This window comes from Lonchura striata, chromosome 8 (assembly GCF_046129695.1).
Source record: "Lonchura striata isolate bLonStr1 chromosome 8, bLonStr1.mat, whole genome shotgun sequence".
NCBI classification, from domain to species: Eukaryota; Metazoa; Chordata; class Aves; order Passeriformes; family Estrildidae; genus Lonchura; species Lonchura striata.
Genome location: NC_134610.1, coordinates 4,416,884 through 4,436,242, shown reverse-complemented (window position 1 = coordinate 4,436,242; position 19,359 = coordinate 4,416,884). Strand labels below are relative to the sequence as shown.

Here is a 19,359-nt window from a genome sequence, read left to right as displayed (position 1 = left end):
TTCAGGACATGGTTTAGTGATGGACCTGTCAATGGATGATGTTAGAAGTATTTTCTGAGCTCAGTTATTCTCTGATTCTATTATTTGGGTCAAGCTGTATTGAGAAATTTGCCTTTAGGTGCATTATTCATAGAGACTGAATGATATACCTCAGAGCATAAAAAATTGTGAATAATGGTTCAGGCAGCTTATGCGACACATGGTGACAGAGAAATCCTGGACAGTGAGATATGGCTCCAAACAAAGCATAAAATATTATTTGCTCTTCTCTTTGACCACAGCAGAGAGAGGGTGACTGTACATATAAATTGGAGTGGGCCATTTCTGCTTTTATTTGCAGAAAGTCCACAAGTACTGGACTAGAAAAGAGAAACTACAAAGCCAGCTTTTAGGGGACCTCCATGATCCTTGCTCTGTGTGTTGTTTGTTCTGAGACACCAGTAAAACTCTAATATGGCTGCAACAGGGTAAAAAAATTAAAAGGGGGTGTGATAATTAATGCTGATGAAGATGATTTTTGTAGCACTTAGGGTGCATCAAGTTAGAGATGAGATTGCAGTTTTGGGTGATAAGGGAAACTGAGCTGCTGAGTTTAGGACATTTAACATTTTACATCAGGCTGAACTAGGCACTAAATCACTAAATTCTGGTTTATTTTCTATCTGATATAAACAGACAAAAGTGGGGTAAAGAGCCACCAGGCAGTGGTGATGTTGTGTCATTCCTGATCTGCTTTGATTAAAGGTAGGAGTGATGGTTGAAATAAATCCTGCTTCCCAAGTGCCTTTTTTTTTTTTTTTTTTTTTTTTTTTTTTTTTTTTTTTTTTTTTTGCAAATGGAAAGTTATAGGGAGGTTATATCTGCTTTGTATTTTCAGTCCAATGGATTTCTCTGTTTCCCAGTACTCAGATGAACTGGTTTCAGGACACTCCTGGGCACCAGCCCAGGACACTGCATCCTTCAGCAACCTTTCCTGCCTGTGTCCCTGCCCTGGGCACAGGGCTGTGATGTGTCAGCTCTGAGAGCAGCACAATGGGGATGGCTGAAATGAAAAAGACACAGCAAAGTGCAGATAGGAATAATTAAAAAAAAAAAAAAAAAAAAAACAAAAAAAAAAACACTATGGAGCAATTTACTGGTTATAGTCTCTCTTTACATGTAATTTTTTCATTTTTGCACCTTTATTTTCCATCACTGTGTGTATTTAAGAACTTGCTGCCCCAAGCTGTGCCTCTGCAGAGATATCAGTGTAGCATGGGCCAAGGGCAAAACTTAACAGCAGCACTATTCACATAGGTGTGTTGATTTTGGTGATAAACACTTTCACAGACACACTGACACATTCTCCTTAACAGGAATTAAGGCTCCAACTCACCACATGTCTGCCATTCTCTTGGTTTTTTCAGTTGCTAACTGCAACTTCTGCTTCCATTTTTGTGGTTTTGCAGGCTCACAGGTCTGGTGTGATGGTGAACCTAGTGCTGATTTTTATCCTTCTGTGCTATTGTTGCATTAGGTTTCATACATGCTCTTCAAGTACTGTGTGTTCTTGAGCAAAATACTTAAATTAGTCAATGTAACAAGATGCACTTCAATTTTACAGTGTTTGCACTCTGCTGGGTCAAGAACTTTCATGTTCATTATGCTACTAACTTGACAGTGGTGCAAGTCATAAGGAGAAAATGTGGGAGAAATTAAAAGCTTATTTAGAAATACTGAAAAATATACTATTGTAAAGTCATAATCCTGAATCACAAATTTGAGAAGTTCTATTAATTAGGCTCTTTTTTTCCTTTTTTTGGAGAAAATACATGTTACTACTGTTTAACCATAGAAATCTAGAATGATGTGTCTTAGAAGGGACTTTAAATAACATCTTGTTCCACCCCCTGCCATGGGCAGGGACAGCTTCCACTACCCCAGGTTGCCCCAAGCTCCATCCAACCTGGCCTTGGAAACTTCCAGGGATGGGGCAGCCACAGCTTCTCTGGTACAAGATCCTGCTTAATTATAATTTACATTCTGCCTTCTACTGTATGTAGCTGCAGGAAATGTGGGCACACTTCAAGACAAAATTTGGAAATACTGCTATCTTCTTGTTTTTTGAAGAATTATTTCTCTGCCTTGTAGAAAATCTACATACTGACTTTACCAGCATTGCAGCAAAAATCAGGAAATAAAGTTCTTGGCTAATACCAGTCAGCTCACTCATTATAGGGTCACTTTTTGGACAAAGCAGCATGCATAAAATGGAATAAAATCCTGATAAATTCAGTATGAAACTCATTCTGGGTCCATGATGTGCTGTAGGAGGGCAGTACTTACAGACTGTCATTCTGAGACAGGAACCATAGTTCAACTACAAGAGATGCAAGAATGGTAGAGTTAAGAGCAATTCACTACCTTTATTTTTTCAAAAAGCTAAAAAATGTATTTTTGTTTTTTTGATAGAAACTCTAAATAGCAACAGAAGAGTTTGCTTTTGGTTTGTTTGCTTTGTCATCTCCTTTCTCTTTTCAAAAGGACATAAAATAATTTTTCCCCATCAAAGAAAAATAATTGACATATTTTCATTGTTATCAAACACCTGATTCTGTGAAAGCTCTAGTTTTAAATGAAACATTACATAACATCTGGCTGTTTGGCTGTTCCCAACACTTTGTGGGGAAGGAGAAGATCTGACCTTCACCATTTGCTGTGCAATTCTCTAAACCTGAGCTGGAATCTCAGAAGTGGGATGGCTTTGCTATCTGTGGATTTGCATCTGCAATAACCTTTCTGCTTTTCACCTCTACAACCCTCATTATTTCCACACCATGTGTTTGAAAGTCAGCTGTACATTTAGAAATTGGGTTTTAGGCTCTTTAGGAGCAGTCAAATGCCACTTGAATGTTTATCAGCCAGCTCTCCCCTGTAGCTGGTGCCTGAGCTCTGGCTGAACTCAATCTGCTGCACTACAAGGTTGCTATGCTACTTGCTGGAGCAGACTTACATCCTTCTGGAGTATTCCAAACACATGGATCCATCTGTGGGAAAAGGCACTGCAAGAGTTGACCCACTGAGGCTGAAAATGTTGCTGAAGGATGAGCCACTTCTTCCTTCAAAGAAGGCTTTTGACCTCCTGAAGTATCTCTGAAAGTCACTGGTTGTGTAGGACTGAATTGGTTTTGCTGCTGCAGCCAAAAAGGTGATCTTGCTCCTTCAGCTCGGTGGCATTTCTTGCCCCATAAGTGATTCACCCACTCTCCAGAAACTGAATTTCTTCTTCCTCATACTTACTGTAACCTCTTTTCCTCACTATATGAATCAGTTTTTTGTTCCTGCGTCATCCATCTGTCCTCATGTCAAGGATTTTTCTTGCCCCTGACTATTCCTCACCCTTTTCCAGCCTGCCCCTTCTGTTCCACAGTGCCCCAAACCAGGTATTTCCAAAAGGAATTTTGAGTGTGTGCCCTTGTTTCCCTTCTCTTAGATTAATGTCTCAAAGTTGTCCTGCCCCTTTACTCCAGGAACACTCTAAACCACAAGGTGGAGAGGAGGAGAAATTCTGTCTTAGTTTAAAGCCTTTCTCTAGCAAATCAGCCATAGGAGGTTTCAAAACTGAAATTTATATCCAGATGCTAACTGTTTGCCAAAAGGCAAATTAGATAATTATATAATGGACATGGAGTGCCACACAAGCAGTTGCACAGGGCTTGGCAGCTCTGCCTTCCACAGGAAACTAAACAAATTCCCCTGCAAAACCAGCCCAAACTTGGCCCTGATGCTTCTAATAGCAATTTGGAAGCACCAACTCATAAATGCAGAAGATAGGATCCTTTTTTATGTTTTCTGACAATATTTTATCTGTTTCCTGATGGTCTTCCCCTCTGTTATTAAAAAAAAAAAAAAAAAAAAGAACAAAAATAAGCAAACAAACAATAGAGGCAGGGCAGAGTATGAGGATTATCAAATGCAAATGTGGTGCTGTTGCTTTTGTGGAGCTCATATTCAGGGTGCCATCTACTGGCATGTAGGGCTGGTAACGCTGTCAGGAGTCTGCAAGGAGCTTGGACAGCACAGGATTCCTACCTGAAAATCCTAAGGGCACAACTTCAGTACCTTTCCTCCATATTATGCCAGACCTCCTTCATATTCTGCAGGATCTCACTGGGTTTTACACTAAGACAGATCTAATGGTGGAAAATGCTCCATTTTGGGTTTTGTTGTTGTTTTCTTTTATAGTAGTTCCTGTCATTTTAGTATCTTGGAAAGCCTCCTTGTAATACTCTGATGTATGCAAATTAGTTCAAATTTCAGGAAAATTAACCGAGGTTCAGTGAGATTAGAACCAAGAGTTTCAGAAGTCTTCACAGCCCTGCCGTTTACTGAGTTCCTGCTTGTGATCCAGGGCATGACTTTGTCACACTATTAAACTTTTTTATAGCACGTCATGTACTGACAACACCAGACAGAGACTACCTAATTAAAACTCATAATGCTCCCGAGAAGGGATATGTCAGAGCTTTATAGGTGGGAGATTTCAGAAGAAAATCTGAGCAATGTGCTCCAGCCAAACATTGGATCCGTGACAGAGCCAGCGCTGCTCTCGTCTCTCAAGTCTGATCTGCTCTCCAGCCTGGAGCCTACTGAAAATCTGTTGAGAAGCAATTTTGATTTGATACCAACATGAAATAAAAAATGATTTGACTCTCCAAGTTTAGGAGGAGGAAAAAAAATAATTCCCTGCTTGGAGCTGCTGCAGTCCTTACTGCCAAAATGGCAAAGTACCCCTGTGACATGGATTTGGGTGCTAACTGCTCTGAAGGGTGGTGAGAAATGTCTTGGGGAGGGAGAACACACAGTGCTGCCCACCAAAGATTCATGGAAAGAGTTTTCTCAAGTACAATACACCAGCTCTGCAGCAGTCAGGCAGGCATGCTGCTAAGTAACATGAAACAGCTTTAATCTAATTTCTATAACCTGAGGTTCAACTTCTGTGGGGATCCTTGTGTAACTGAGTCAATGCAGGAAACAGCCAATGGGCATAAGCTTTGTTTTTGGTATGGATTTTTTTGGATTAAATTCAGCATTTCTATCATGGCACATCATGCTGAATGAGTAATGGGCTAATATTAAAGCACTTCCTTCTTTCTTTTGTCAAGAGTGCTATCAGAATGCATATCAATTCCTCTGAAGGTCCCAGCCCATGAGTTGGAAATGTGTGATTTTTAAGGTCCCATCCAATCCCCAAAATAGCCTATGGTTCTATTAAAAGCCTTCTGGACATGGGCCAAACACTTCTAGGTGCTCCTACTTGAACAGGTTGGACCAGATCACCCACCAAGGTCTCTTCCACCCTCAGCCATTCTGACTGCATGACCTTGTTGTTATCATCCTCTACATTTAGGGCAATTTCCTGTGAGGAATGGTTCTATCAGTGCTGAGAGGCTGAAGCTGTGGGAGCTGTGTCCTCCCACCTGCACAGGCTGTGCTCCTGCCCAGAGATGAGCAGCAGAGCTTCCCATCTCCCCCTCCCACCTTCACACCTGGACAATGTGTTCTCTTCTGACATCTTCATAGTAATGGGCTTTCTTCAAGTCAAGGAATTTAATCTTTAAGTTGTGGGGATGTTGCTAGAAATAGCCATGCTCTCCAACCCATTTGGAAAACGCTGATTTTTCAACAGTTTATACTATAACTGCACGTAAATGGATTTCCATTTCTCTGGCTCCATAGTTGGGAAAGCAGCTATTTCAGCTTGTGTAGTATCTCTTCCTTACACATTTTCTCATGTGGTTACACAGCAAAAGAAAGAGCCAGTTTTCTTGTGACTCTCAGTAGATTGCTGCACCCACGAGCTACATGTAGTAGTACGAGGGTGAGCAAGGGGGGAGGAAAACAGAGCAAGTGTTGTACATCACTGTCTTGGTGTTTTCTACAGGAAATATAAAGCAACTTTTGCCTGCCAAAAATGTTTTGGGACTTTGAATAGCTAGAGGGGAGTTAATTGAGTGGTTTTAACACCAAAATGGGAGGTTGAACAGCAATACTGTGTTCATTCTAGGTCCACCCCCCCATCCAGGGGCTTGACAGTGATTTCTCAATTTCAGATTTTAAAAACAGACAGAGAAACAAAAATCTCATACATGCTGCTGGGAGAATTGTGAAAATTAAGGGCTATTTTATCAGCTCCAGGTTTGGCTCTGGGACACTAGCAGGGTTTCAGCGTGGCCCTGAGATGCACTTGTAGCTGGCCCGAGAGGGACTGTGGAGGTAAGATATGTTAATTGGCTTCACAGTGTGTCCTTTCCCTTTGCAAGATTTAAAATGTGTCGTGTGAGCAGGGCCAAAGACAAAGTGGAGTGGCTGCCAGCTGGACGTGGCAGAGGCTTGCAGGGAGATTACACCATGGAGGAGAATGGCTTTTGAGATAAGGATAATCTTTTACATAAACTAACTCTTCCAAGGCAGTTTGGATGGGAGGGTGATAAGGACAATAATAAAACTGCAGGCTGACACAGCTGATAGTTATCCTGGTGTTCAAAGATGATCAAGATCTTGCCAGCAAGACAACTCAGCTTCTTCTCCTGACTGTAGTGACACAGACCTGGCATTGATACGTTTTTGTATGAGGAGTCCCTAGATTAATGCTCTTATTTCACATTCTTCAGGTCAACCCAGCAACCATGGAAAGGTCTTCAACTTCTGATACAGCCTCTGAAAAGCCTAATCCTTCCCACCATAGCACGGGGGCTGTTCAAATGAGGATCAAAAATTCCAACAGTCACCACGACAGGCTGAGCCAAAGCAAATCTCTGATTCTCTCTGAGAATGTGAAAGTCGCCGAGCCCGTAAGTAAAACGCTCCTAATATTTTCTGAGTCTTCCAATTTTTAAAAAATCTACCGATTTATTTTATGCGTGTTAAGACCCTGGTTCCATTATCATCCTTTGAAAGGAGGGACTTAAGGTCACTAATACATTTTTAGGAGTATCTCTAGGCATTGGAATAACAATTTTCCTTCATGAAATACAGAATTTGGCTTTGGTGGCCATGATCATAACATCTACTCAGCATTTCAACTCTCAGTTGTAACAGCACTTAAGAAAGGCTTAAGTAAGTAGAGAACAGCACTTCCAGTTTCAGATACATGTCACAGTTTCTCAAAAGGCAAACTTCAAAAGCAGATGGAAGAAAACAAATGGAAATTTCAAACTCTGCAAATGACTTTGTAACAAGAAGTCTTGCTGTAAGACTGAATGAATTGTACAAAAATCAGACTGAACATATGCTGTTATTTCAATAGTTAACAGAGTCGAAGGAGTTGAGTCATTTTTTTAACCATTAGCTTTTTTTTTAAATTAAATAGTTAGAGATGAACTCTATTGCCAGTTGCATGCCTGCCCCTGTACTCCTTGTGAGCTACTAAACAAACTGATTGGTATGAGTCTCCCCTGGTTAATTTTCTTCCATAATGGTGGCAACTTGCAGCTGAGGCCATATGATGTTACAAAATTATTTATGCAATGTTAGCCACTTTTTTGGACTCCAGATCCATTTTGTTCTCAGAGAATGCAAATGAGGGGGAAAACTCTGTTAGCTGGGGACAGAGTCCCAGATCTCAGCCACTTCTCACAACCATGCCAACCATTATATTTTTGCTGTTGATGTAATGGATTCCTACGAAATATTCAGCTTTTTGACAAAATTATTAAACGGAGGAAAGCCGCATGACCTCCAGTATTTCCTTTTTACTCAAAATTAAACCTCAAAATTTAGACTTATTTAGAAATATGTTATTCTAGTATTAATTTCTCTGGTGTATCTTAACTCATTTCTCCTTATATTTCTAGAATGAAAAATCTGTTTAGATCTTAGCAGCTGATAAGATACTCATTTACCATTTATTTAAATTATATTCTTTGCCTCAGACACACTGCATATGTTTCCCCCTTTTATCTGACTTGCAGTGTTCCTCCACCAAAAACTTGGAACACTGCTTATAATAATTTACTGGGAATACTGTAATGTAATACCAGGAAGAGCTGTACCTTTGAAAAAGTTTAAAAGTTAAGTACATTTAATGGTGCCTAACGTTTTATTGGCTGTGTTTAACAAAAGGCACTAGGCTGCAGTTGTTTTTGACAAGCATGAAAACATCACAGCATGAGACTGCAAAAGGAATTATGTAGAGAAATTACAAGTGATCCATCTCTCAATGAATTATCCACCTCAATAGCCTGCAGAACTCAGCTACCAATTAACACCTACTTTATTACATGTTGGGATGTACTTAATAACTTTCATGTGTTTATGCACTATTACCTTGACTGATGCCTCTTGTACAATTAGGCATAATTGGCATATCAATATGCAAAAGTTAAAAGGATTAACCCTCTTAAAACTAATGAGCATTTCTGTATCCAGCTGCTAAATGAGACAAAATTAGCATTTTTCACTTTTGGGCAGGATTTTATCATGCAGTTTCTCATTGTTGATATTACCTTGTTACATAACTTTAGTTTGGGGGATAGTATGCTGGACTGTTACAGAGCAAGGGCTCTAAAAAGTTAAATTAGACATAAATATTCACTGCCGTATCCCAACAACCACACCAGGTTCAATATATGTTCATTGGCTGGGAGCTGGAAAGTTGCTTTGTGTTACATTTGTTTAGTAGCTAATTACATAAAAGCGGAATTTTACCGAGTATATGTCATTTTACCAAGCAAACTTGGCTCCGACATAATAGATTGAAAGCTTGCCATGCTACTAATTTCCTTTCTGTTTCAATTCTTTTCATCTCTTTTTGCCATGGAGAATTTTCTGACTAGATATTGACAGGCTGAAAGTGTTTGGGCGTATTTACTTAAATAAGCCTCTTAAAGTTGTTTGCTAACGCCCAAAGTAAAAGCAAAATTCCAAAGGATCCAAATGCTTTCAACTGTGGGCTTTCAATGCAGCGAGTTAAAGGAACAGTGAAATACTAATTGTGTGTATCAGCCCTGTGCTGACATATCTGGGCATGTGACTTGGGAAGGATTTGGAGGAAAGCAATGCAGGGAAAGATCTCCTATACTTCCAAGTGTCTTGAAAAAGAAGGGTCCAGCTGACACACTCATATATGTGTATACATATAAATTTAATAATATTGTTTTAAAAATCGAGGCGCTCCTCCCATTGCACTTTTCTACACAGTCTCCACTTCTGCATTTAGAGGCATGCAGACCCTTGCAAAAAGACATATATTACCAGAATATTAATCAAAGCTAATTATTTTGTGCTTGAAGAGAAAAAGGATTTATCCTCATCTTTCTACTTGGAAATTTTCTGTTTTCACGGTCTGCCTCTGCTTAGATGATGGATATAATCCATGAGGCATCCATTGATTATGTTTATTTTCTATTTTACATTGACTGAGTATTTTCGCCCTATTATTGGAGAGATTTTTCTTTTGAAAAAACTAGAAGCAGCTGAATAAAGGATTCCATACCACCCTTTTGCTGCCCATGTTTTGTGTGTGCAATATACTCTATTCTATTAATAAATGGGTCAAATCCTTTTTACTCAACTTATGCAAAACCTACTGACTTTAGTGGATTAAGGCAATCAGCCTTTGGCACATTTTGAACAATCAATAGAAATATAGATTTCTAAAACTTATTTGGAAAGAGGAAATGCCCGCTCTGGACAATAAAGGGCGTAAACCAGGCACAAAGGTAGAAAGATGAGTGGTGATTTATAGAGGAGAAAAACGCCTAATTTTCTCTGAGGGATTTGCTGTAGTCTGAAGCATGTGCTATGGTGCTAAACACACCTGGGGCTATACTCTTGAAGGTGAACAGATTATTTTCTGTAGGGTGACAGGGAAGGATGTGCCTCATACATCAGCAGGGCCATGTGCACGTCTGCATTTTATAGTGGTGCAGATGCAAATGTGGGAGGCAGGAACTAAACAAGCAAGAGATTATTGGGGGGTTATGTTATTTATTTCAATGAAAATGCCTGAGCTTTGTGCAAAGGTTGAAATTTATATTAATGTAGAGTCTGAAGAGCACAAATCATGAAGCTGGACACAGGCTGTGGCAAGTGAGGGCTCTTTCTGTGTTTAATGGTAGTGTCTGAACTAGCAATGTAAATGAATATTTGCTATTTTCATCTGTTAAACCCCAGGGAAGTGCATTTTGCTTCATTCAGAACAACTTCAAACAATGAAATGTCTTTTTTATTGGTGTCTATATTAAGAATTAGAACCTATTTAGACATTCCAAAATGTTAATGTATTAGAGCTTTCTCTGATTAGGTTAAACAAACTGGTAGGTTTATTTATCTCCCTAATACATTATCAGAGAAATGGGAAGCAATCTTCTTTTGTTTCTTACTCCTGTGATCATAGAACACTTGCCAAAGTTATGGCTAGCCAAAAAGACAGAAATAAATTTGCTAAAAATATAAACCTTCTGTTTAGCAGAGTTTTTGAGCCATATTTTGAAATTTCAGGGCTTGTACATGTTTACTTCAAATCAAGCTTATAGTCAAGTTTGAGGCTTTGTTTGTATAGATTGTCCTGAAGTAGATCCTGATATTTAATTAAAATGACACTAAATCACATTGAATTGATAAGACTTGGCATCTCAAACAAAGGTAATTGCCCGTATTGGTTTTGTACAAAAATAGAGCTGCTTGGAAAATGTGCAGCCAACACAGACTGTCAACTCCATTTATAGATCAATATGTGAAAACCATTGATCAGGCAGGCATGTGTAACAGTAACACTTTGCATTTATTTGTTGTTTTTATACCACGTTAAGGCTTACAGGATTATCGGCTTCCAAAATATTTTGACTTCCTCGTAAATATGTTATCTGTTTAATGTTAATTACAAGACAGTCTCCAGCCCTCTTTTAGAGTATTTTCAGTTTCATTGCTATGGGTAGTTTCAGCTCAAAAAGGGATTATTTCAATCTCTGCAAGATCATCAGAGCTTCTTTTATAGTGTAGTTTATTTAGGGAAAGTTTTTGAGGATAGCTCTTTTTTTTTTTCCCCCAGTTTACTTTTTTTCTTGGAGGAAAAAGCAAATCTTGAAAAAATATTTCTAAAAGCAGAAAACCTTCTTCTGATGTAGTTTTGAAAAATATTCTCTTTACTGTGATCTAATAGTGACTGCCCAGGCTTTATACTCTGCAAATTTTGTCATCATACACTGGTCTGTTACAGATGCAGCCACGTTTGTCTCTATAAAAGAAAAATGCTGTGTTCCCTTCAAGGTTTACACAGATTATATAATAGCACTGGGACAGATACAGAAAAATATGTGAGCTTCCCATGACAAGGGTGGGAATTGTTAATAAATGCAAGCTTGCACCTTATTTGCTTCAAGTATTTCAGGGTAGGTATGAAAGCTGTGGGTCCACAAACGCAGTCCATTTTCACTTCTTGAACATAAATATTGCTAAAAGAAAACAAGTCTGTTCAGTAACGTTAGTCACTCCTTTCCAGGGCAGGAAAACGAGATATGAAGAGTGTCATATATCCCCTTACTGTGTTCAGACTGGTTTTGTGCTTTGAAAATGTAGATGTGCTCTCTGCTGAGTGTGGTGCTCACAGACTGTCTCTCTCAGCCCTTGGTCCAGTTTTTCCCCCATTTCAGTGCCTGTGTCCCTTGCTCCCCACCTGAGGAGCTGCTCTGGCTCTGGGGCAGAGGCTCTCAGACTGCACAGATGGGCCCCTACGTGCTCATGTATGTTCTCCATACCACAAAGTCCTCTGACTTAAAAGCTGAAAGTAGAATATTAATGTATGAGCCTATTTTAGGGCTCAGCTTACCTTCAATAAGTGATTTTTCTCAGGTCAGGTTTGCTGTCCAACCTTTTTACAGGACCAATATTTTGTGTGCAGGTGGGTTTTCAGGTTCAAAACAAGCCTCTTGCTTTTGTGAATAATATTTTTTTCGTTTCTATTTTCTTAAATATGTCTGTGAGAAGTTATTCTTTATTCATATTTACATCACAGCACTTCAGCTGAAATAATCCTGGCTAAAAAAGAAGAAGTTAATTTTTTTGTTCAACTCCCCATTTATTTCTCCTCCCCACAGTTTTGCTGTAGAATTTCAGCTGCGTAGCATGACAGGCAGCATCATAATGAGATCATAGAAAAAGGAAATAACCAGCACCTATTTCTTCTTGAAAGCGAGGATAAATTCATTTCAGCTCTATTAAGGGAGTGGTGAATGTAACTGGTTTGGCTTCCTTGTTAAGCCAAACCGAAGTTCAGACAAGATATTACAGGGGTCAGAATTGCTGATTTTGACTTTTACTCAGTGTGACAGAAGGGTAGAAAAAAGGTTCAAAAACCTCCATATTTTTTTCCTTTTTTTTTTTTTTTTGCAATCTTACATTATCTCACGCTGTGAAAATCTTTACTCTATTTACCAAGCACAAATTAGTCTTGCCAAAGGTTCTGAAAGTTTGCTACTTCAGCTTAGATCCTAAAACTTCAAAGAGAGCTGCAACTCCACAAATTAGTGTATGTGCTCTGCCATGGCTATTTTCACTTGAACTTAGCTAAATTCGTTTATAATTTAGTGCTGATTGAACGCTGCCATAAACGTACACAAGACACATTTTTTAAAGTTAGTCCTCTGATTACTAATTTGAATAAAAAACTCTAACCTTGTTAGCATCTGGACTTATTTTCATAATAACAACCCCTTCAGAACCTACAAAGTAATGAATAATTGACAACAAATGAAATGTTTTGATAGTTGTCGGCACAAAGCATGTTTAATGTTTTGTGTTGCTTCCTAGCTAATTATGTAGATGACACATTTGTCAGACCTTGACTGCCATTAGAAACGTGTTTCCAGAGGGGAGAAAAACAGGCTATTCATAGAGTAATTAACTAGAATGCTCAATGACCTGTGAGAGATTCAAATGGCTGCCAGTTCAGACATTGTTTTGTTACAGAAGCAGAGGGGTAATTAAAATTCCAAATTACAGTGCTATGATGAAGCATTTGTTTGTTGACAGTATACTCTTACTCTAGTTTGTTAATTCTTTTTTAAATTGCTTCTAATCCATTTTATAGCTTTAGGAGTTCCGTCTTTGAATTTACTGACAACTAATATTATGGCAAATTGTTCCTCGGCGGAGCTCGGCGGGCTTGGCAGTTCCATGGGAGCACAAGGTGGGTGGGATGGAAGCGCTGCTCTCCCCCTGAACCGGCGCACCATGTGCTGCCACCGAGCCGAAATGATACGTTCATAATTCTGCGTTAGGGGAAGATGTCTGCTGAGGGGAGGAAATGGTTCAGATAAAGCAATAATAATCAGACAAATTGAGGGAAGGTGTCCTAGAACGTTAGGAGATGAGCTGTGATGGGGCTGGGTGACCGTGGGTTAGGTGGAGCGCTTTGGGATGCCGAGGTCCGCTCGGTGACGGAGATTTGGAGGACAATTGTCTGCTTAAAGAAATCAAGCACAAAATATGAGGAACGGGGTGTTTCATAAGAGTCCGCTGTATCTTTGCCAGCGCCTTTGCAGGCAGTAATGGACCTGACAGGGTAAGCTGTCTTTTCTCCTCCAAATGGGGACTCTTTGCAAGTCCAAAGTGTTAAAGTTCTCTAAACAATGAATTAAATGCAAGCCCGAGTGCAATATTTATTTACTTTGCCAAAAGTGAGACTCTGGTTTTGTTAAGGAGATGTGACAGAAGTAACATGGTGTTTGATGCAGGAGAGCTGACAGCGGCATGGAGTGAGCGCTGATTATCCCGAAGACACTGTCAGCCGGGATTGATTTCCACTTTCTCCGTTTATGTAACGGTTCCTGTAATACAGCTGACCCCAAATCACGTTACCTTGTCATTTCTCTGCATGGATCAAGAAGAGATGAGCTGAAAATAGCTAGGCACTGACCTTGAACTTGGCGGAGAAGCGAGAAGTGACAGCGGGGGATGCTCGGCGGGGGATGCTCTGCGGCCGCGGCAGCACCAGGGGGCAGAGCAGCACCAGGGATTGCAGCTGGAGCAGCTGATCCCACGGACCCACAGCCCCGTGCCAAACGCCTTTCCACCCCCCTTCCCTTCCCCTTTCCTTCCCCCCCTTTTTTTTATCCTTTAAAAATTGGGGAGATGATAACTAGAGGAGCAGCTGGCTCTAAAACATTGGCGTTCCCATCATCCGCCGGTTGAAAATTGAATTATTTGAAAGGATGTTCAATATTAAAATACCCTCCTCACTGAATGTGCTGTTAGGAAGTTTTGCATCATCTTTATGAACCCTCCCCCCCGCCCCACCCCGTTGTTTTCCTAACATCTAATGAAAAAAATGTAACATTTTCTTTATCATTAATATAGTTTTTTACAGTTTGTGTGGTTTATGAGAAGATCAATGCATTCCTCAAAGTCTACAAATCCCTTTGAGTTTCATAGAAAGCTTGGTGTAGATACATATAAAAATATTTTGAAGCTGATAGGACATCTAAGAAAGGGTAGAAAAATTAAAGAGGTTTTTTTTTCAGATTAGACACTTCTCTCTGTTGTAATGTATGTGTTGAGGGAGAAAAATGAAAACTTGGTTATGAAAATATTATTTAATTTACCATCTAAAGCCCATGCTTGATTTCTTTTGTTCCATATTTTCTTTTAATCTCTTAACAGCCCTTTTAGTGTCTGAGGCTGGCAGGAGCTGTGGAGACATGAGATGGCAGCGCTGGTTCTTCTCAAGGATCTGGGCTTTGGGGTGTCACTGCTCGGGGCAGGACCTTGTGAGAGCTTGGGCCAGGACCAGGAACCCTGAACTCACCCTTTAAGATATTTGGCCAGAGTTCCCACTCTTATTTGTTAACACTGTGACACTCATAGTAAAGTAGATAAACACTCAAAAAATATCTTCTAAAGTAGAGTCGGTAGTTCTTCACAGAACACAGGAAAGACAAGGTATAAATGGGACTTTCTTGATCAGTAATTATTGATTTCATTGTAATCTATAGCAGAGTAGTGGAAATTCATGCTAACACCAATTTTGGTCCACATCATATAAAATGTGATGTCGTGTTTAAGAGCAGAGTTCAGGCACGGACTGAGGCTCTCATTTCTCACTGACAGCTGGGAACTGAGGCTGTGGAACACACAGGAACTTAGAAGGAAAAAGGAGTAAGAGACACCCCTCTTCATTCTTTCCATCAGAAATGTGAAAATGGTGTAATGGGAACTCTAAATGTTCCTCTCCTTCACCTTATCTTGCTCAAACCCAAAGAACCATCATGGAGTTGAATCAGGAGTTTGTAACTAAAAACTTGCTTGCTCCAAAACTCTGCAGGGTGCAGCCTTTGAGCTGTCCTGGTAAGGCAATGCAGCAGACTAAGAAAACTTGGCCATGAGGTTTGAACCAACCAGAACCCTCCAAATAATATTATTTTCTCTACCTTAACATCTAATTTAAATTAAAATTACCCCAGTGCTTTTGTATTACCACCATTTCATATATCCTTGTGTTTAATATATTTCATCATACCATATATCCTTGTATTTTCTACTAGCAAGAAAAATTTATTTCACAAAATCTCTGCTGATTCTGCTCCTCAGACTTCTAATTTTTTTACTGTTTTATCATTCAAGAAGTGCCATCCAAAAACACAGACATGTTAATGACAATGAAGTTGCCATCATGATGCTAAACAGACCAACACACTATAAAGCTGCATCTTTTTGATTCAGGAGTGAGATAGCAACATGCCATGATGTTAGCAAGATAATTTTATACACATAATTTTTTACTTGGCTTCCAAGATAGCCTTCAGTTGTATTTATTCATTGCAACCAAGTGAAGAAGGAGCTGGACTGGAATTTGTCATGTTTCCCTGGTCCCAGCCTGGATGTTTGCCTGCCAAAGGGATTTTTTAGTTCTTTTTTCTGTTTCTCTACCTGTAAAGTGGGACTGTGGAGAATGTATATTTCTTTTCCACACATTAAAGAGGTTGCCTCAAAGCTGGTTCAACTGTTATGTTTCAATCATGCTCTTTATGTAGATAATTCCATTCTCATCATATTAACTCTATTAATTAAAACAGAATTATTCCACAATTATGCTAGTGTAACTGAGAGGAGAACTTGGCCCCAGGTCCTGTACATTTTCCTTATCTATATTCTCTGTGCTTAACTGTTTCACTATTTTTCATCCAAAAAAGCCTTATTTTGGCTTCATCATTAATCAGTTCTCTTCCCTTGACTCTATACCCCCGTGCTTTCAGCAGCGTTAGGTTTCTCTGAGGGCCTTTGTGTTCTGTGCTGTATATTTCAAAAAGTATGCTTAAAAAGTGTTGTTTAAAGGAGTCTCTCTGGAAATCTGTGTCAGTGCACACCGTGACAGGAAACATAAGCTGTGGAATTATATTCCTTTTACGTTATCTTTATTAAATACTGTGTTACAGCTGAATTGTGGCATCTAACACATTTCCTTTCACAAATGCCGTCAGATTTGAAATATGTAGGTACTGAAACTGAGATTATATCAAACTTCCCATAGCTAGTCTTGGGCACCTGACCTGCATAGCTTCCCACGGGGGAAAAGTAAGCTCCATTTCTTTAAATTTCCAATGAGAAGGGACATGTGTCTCCTTGCATTGAGCTACATGATATCACATCATGTGGCACAGAGTGACCCAATGCAACATGACAGGAGAGGTAAAGAACCAGGGTGGGTTTTTTGTTTTTTGCTTGCTTTATTACTGTAGTGAAATATTTGCAGTACCAATGAGATGAAATGGGGATCAAATTACTTTGTGGATGCCCTAAATACATGTGCTATTGCACTGTGTATGCACATGCTTAATAAATATTATTTAATGCGATGAGAAGGGGTTTTAAAACAGACAAGAGTGTCCTTGTTGGGCAATGTGCCTATTCTTAGACAAATAGTTGACAGCAGAATTCTCCTGCCCTAAATCAGATCAGATTTCCTCTGAAGTCAACCTTTCTTTATAATTTTTTCTTTCAGCATCCGATCTTGTCATGTTAACATGGTAATATTTTATTTTCTGTTTTATTTACTGTTTGGTGTGATTCATAGCCTTAATGGAAATAGGTCTTTATCATCCATGATTTTCTAGTTAAGGGTGTGCCTGCATAGACACACAGCTGGGTTGGAACCTGCTCTTCAAAGCGCCCAGATCCCAACACCTTGAGAGGAAGATGGAGCTTCATTTCTCAATATGCAGCCTACAAAACCAAAAAAATATCCATTTTTTTTACTTACCCGTCACAGACCAATGCAACTAAGTTACATTTGTTATTTTAGGACAATACTGAATATGCCTAAACTTTAGAAGCAGTTGCACCTTTCTTTTTGTGATTATTGACTCTCTGAGCTGCCACAAGCTCTGCCAGTTGCAGTAAAAAGTGGCATTGAAGACTCCAGCCAAAACTCAAGTAGAGTAAAAAATGTGCTTTCCTTTCTAATCTCTGAATCTTCCCCCAGTTTTGGAATCAAATTTGAGAGCCTCTGAAATCCCCATCCTATTTTCCCTCAGTTCCCTCCCCTGCCCCAGAGCTCTGCAAGAAAGATTGTTCTCCTGGATATTTCATCCATGGCCAGGACTGGAAGTGCTGCAGCTGTGATGAGAGAATCTGTTCTCATGACATCTCTAGCCCCAAGGCAGGTAGAAAACCCAGACAAGCATCCAAACTTTTGTTTATTTATTTGGACCAAACCTGGATTTTGGACCAACTGAGCTTCCCATCAGTGATTCTGTCATCCTTAAGAGCTCATTCTTCTTGATTGTGGTCCTGAAGTCAGACTCTTACTTTATAACTGCATTACACAAAACCCCCCAATGTTTAAAAATTAAAATGCCAGGTGCCAACTCTTTCCAGTAGTTGGCTACTTTAACTTTGAGCTTTCCATTTTTTATCAGCAAATGATAAACTGAAAATTCAGTGTTCCCAGTTTAGATCTTTCTCAAAATTAAAGTGTAAATCTAAAGTAGCCACCTGTAAGCACTAAAACCTGAAGACATTTGGACACAAGTTAGACAAATTGTTTAAAGAACTGCCAATTCATTGCATCAGGTTTTAAGAATAACTTTGCAGGGAAGAACCAAAATTTGTGCTTTAACATTTTGAGGCCTGATTTTCTGTTCTTGTTTTTTCCTCTTTTGGAGGTGGGGAGAATTTTGTATTTTGTTCTTTAAATTTTATTTTAATTAAGAAATAGGAGGGCTGGGAAAAGAAATAACATGGTTGTAGATAAACTGTTACAAAGGACTAAGGTTGACACCATTAGGCAAATCTCAAAAACCTGAAAAAAGGCTGGGGAAACTGGGCTTGTTGTGAAAAGCATGGAACAAGTAGGGAGCAGAGGGATTTGGAGACAGGTGGGTGGGAAGAAATGGCGTGGGAAATGTAAATTTGCTGGGTGGAGCTGTGAATTGTGGTTGGAGGAAGGGTTGTGCTCCTAGTCTTTAGTGCTGGTGCTTTGGTGGCAGTCAGGGAAAAAGCTTCTCATCAGTTTTGGGGTATAGCTGACTGCACATCCAGGTAGGTTTCTTTTAATGTGTATGATGGTTTGCATAAAATCTTTAGTTGCACTGAGTTTGGCTGAAATTCCAGTTTTGTGGGTCATATTTGTGTTGGTATAAACAAGAGACATTCTAGTTCACTCTGAATACATGAACCATTAGCTCCTTAAAAGTGCCCATCATTTTCCCAGAATCTTTATTGGTTTATTTATTTCACTTTCTTCATGTAAATTCTTTCATGTTTTTATGGCAGATGAGCCTGATTACATGAAAGTTTACCTTTCAAATACTTCCCGTTTATCACACAGTTTTCTTACCTAGTAAATCCCAACGCAGCCACTGCTAATGTTTGATAAGATTTGTACCTGGTAGATTCTAAATTACATTAATGCATAAAGCCTGCAATGCCAGGCTCCCTATTGTTACAGTTATTAAAGCTGTAACTGGAATGATATCTTTCATATTGATCTTCAGCTAGCAGCTCTTATCCAGAAGCTTTGTTTCACATTAAAGACACTAATGATTGTCTCCACAAAATGAGCAGCTTAATAGTTAGAGAAAGTTAAATGGAAAAAACCCAACTTTGATAGCCACCTTTGATAGCTCTTTGCTCCAACATCTCTCATGGCCACAAAGTGCAAGCCAAGCATTAATAGACTTTTTAATAATATGACTTGAAAGGAATCAATGGTATTTTTCACAAAGTCTAATTTCCAGCAAGTTATTTAAATGTTTGTATTCCTTCTGGACAGAGCATGTCTACAGAAGTAGCTGCCAGTTTTTCCTGGAATTTCTCAGGCTGTCTTCCTAGGGTTTTTAATTTTTGTTTTTGAGGGGCCTGGTTTTGATTTGCTGCTGTATT

The 19,359-nt window shown here is 39.3% G+C and overlaps 1 protein-coding gene across 1 annotated transcript in view; it reads left to right on the top strand.

The window, feature by feature from the left end:
- LOC144246668 (rho GTPase-activating protein 15-like) overlaps positions 1-19,359 on the top strand; it is a 70,555-nt gene that overhangs the window by 9,965 nt on the left and 41,231 nt on the right. The window contains exon 2 of the mRNA XM_077784833.1: positions 6,654-6,833. Coding sequence (XP_077640959.1) covers positions 6,654-6,833 — 180 coding nt within the window. The remainder of the gene's footprint in view (positions 1-6,653; positions 6,834-19,359) is intronic.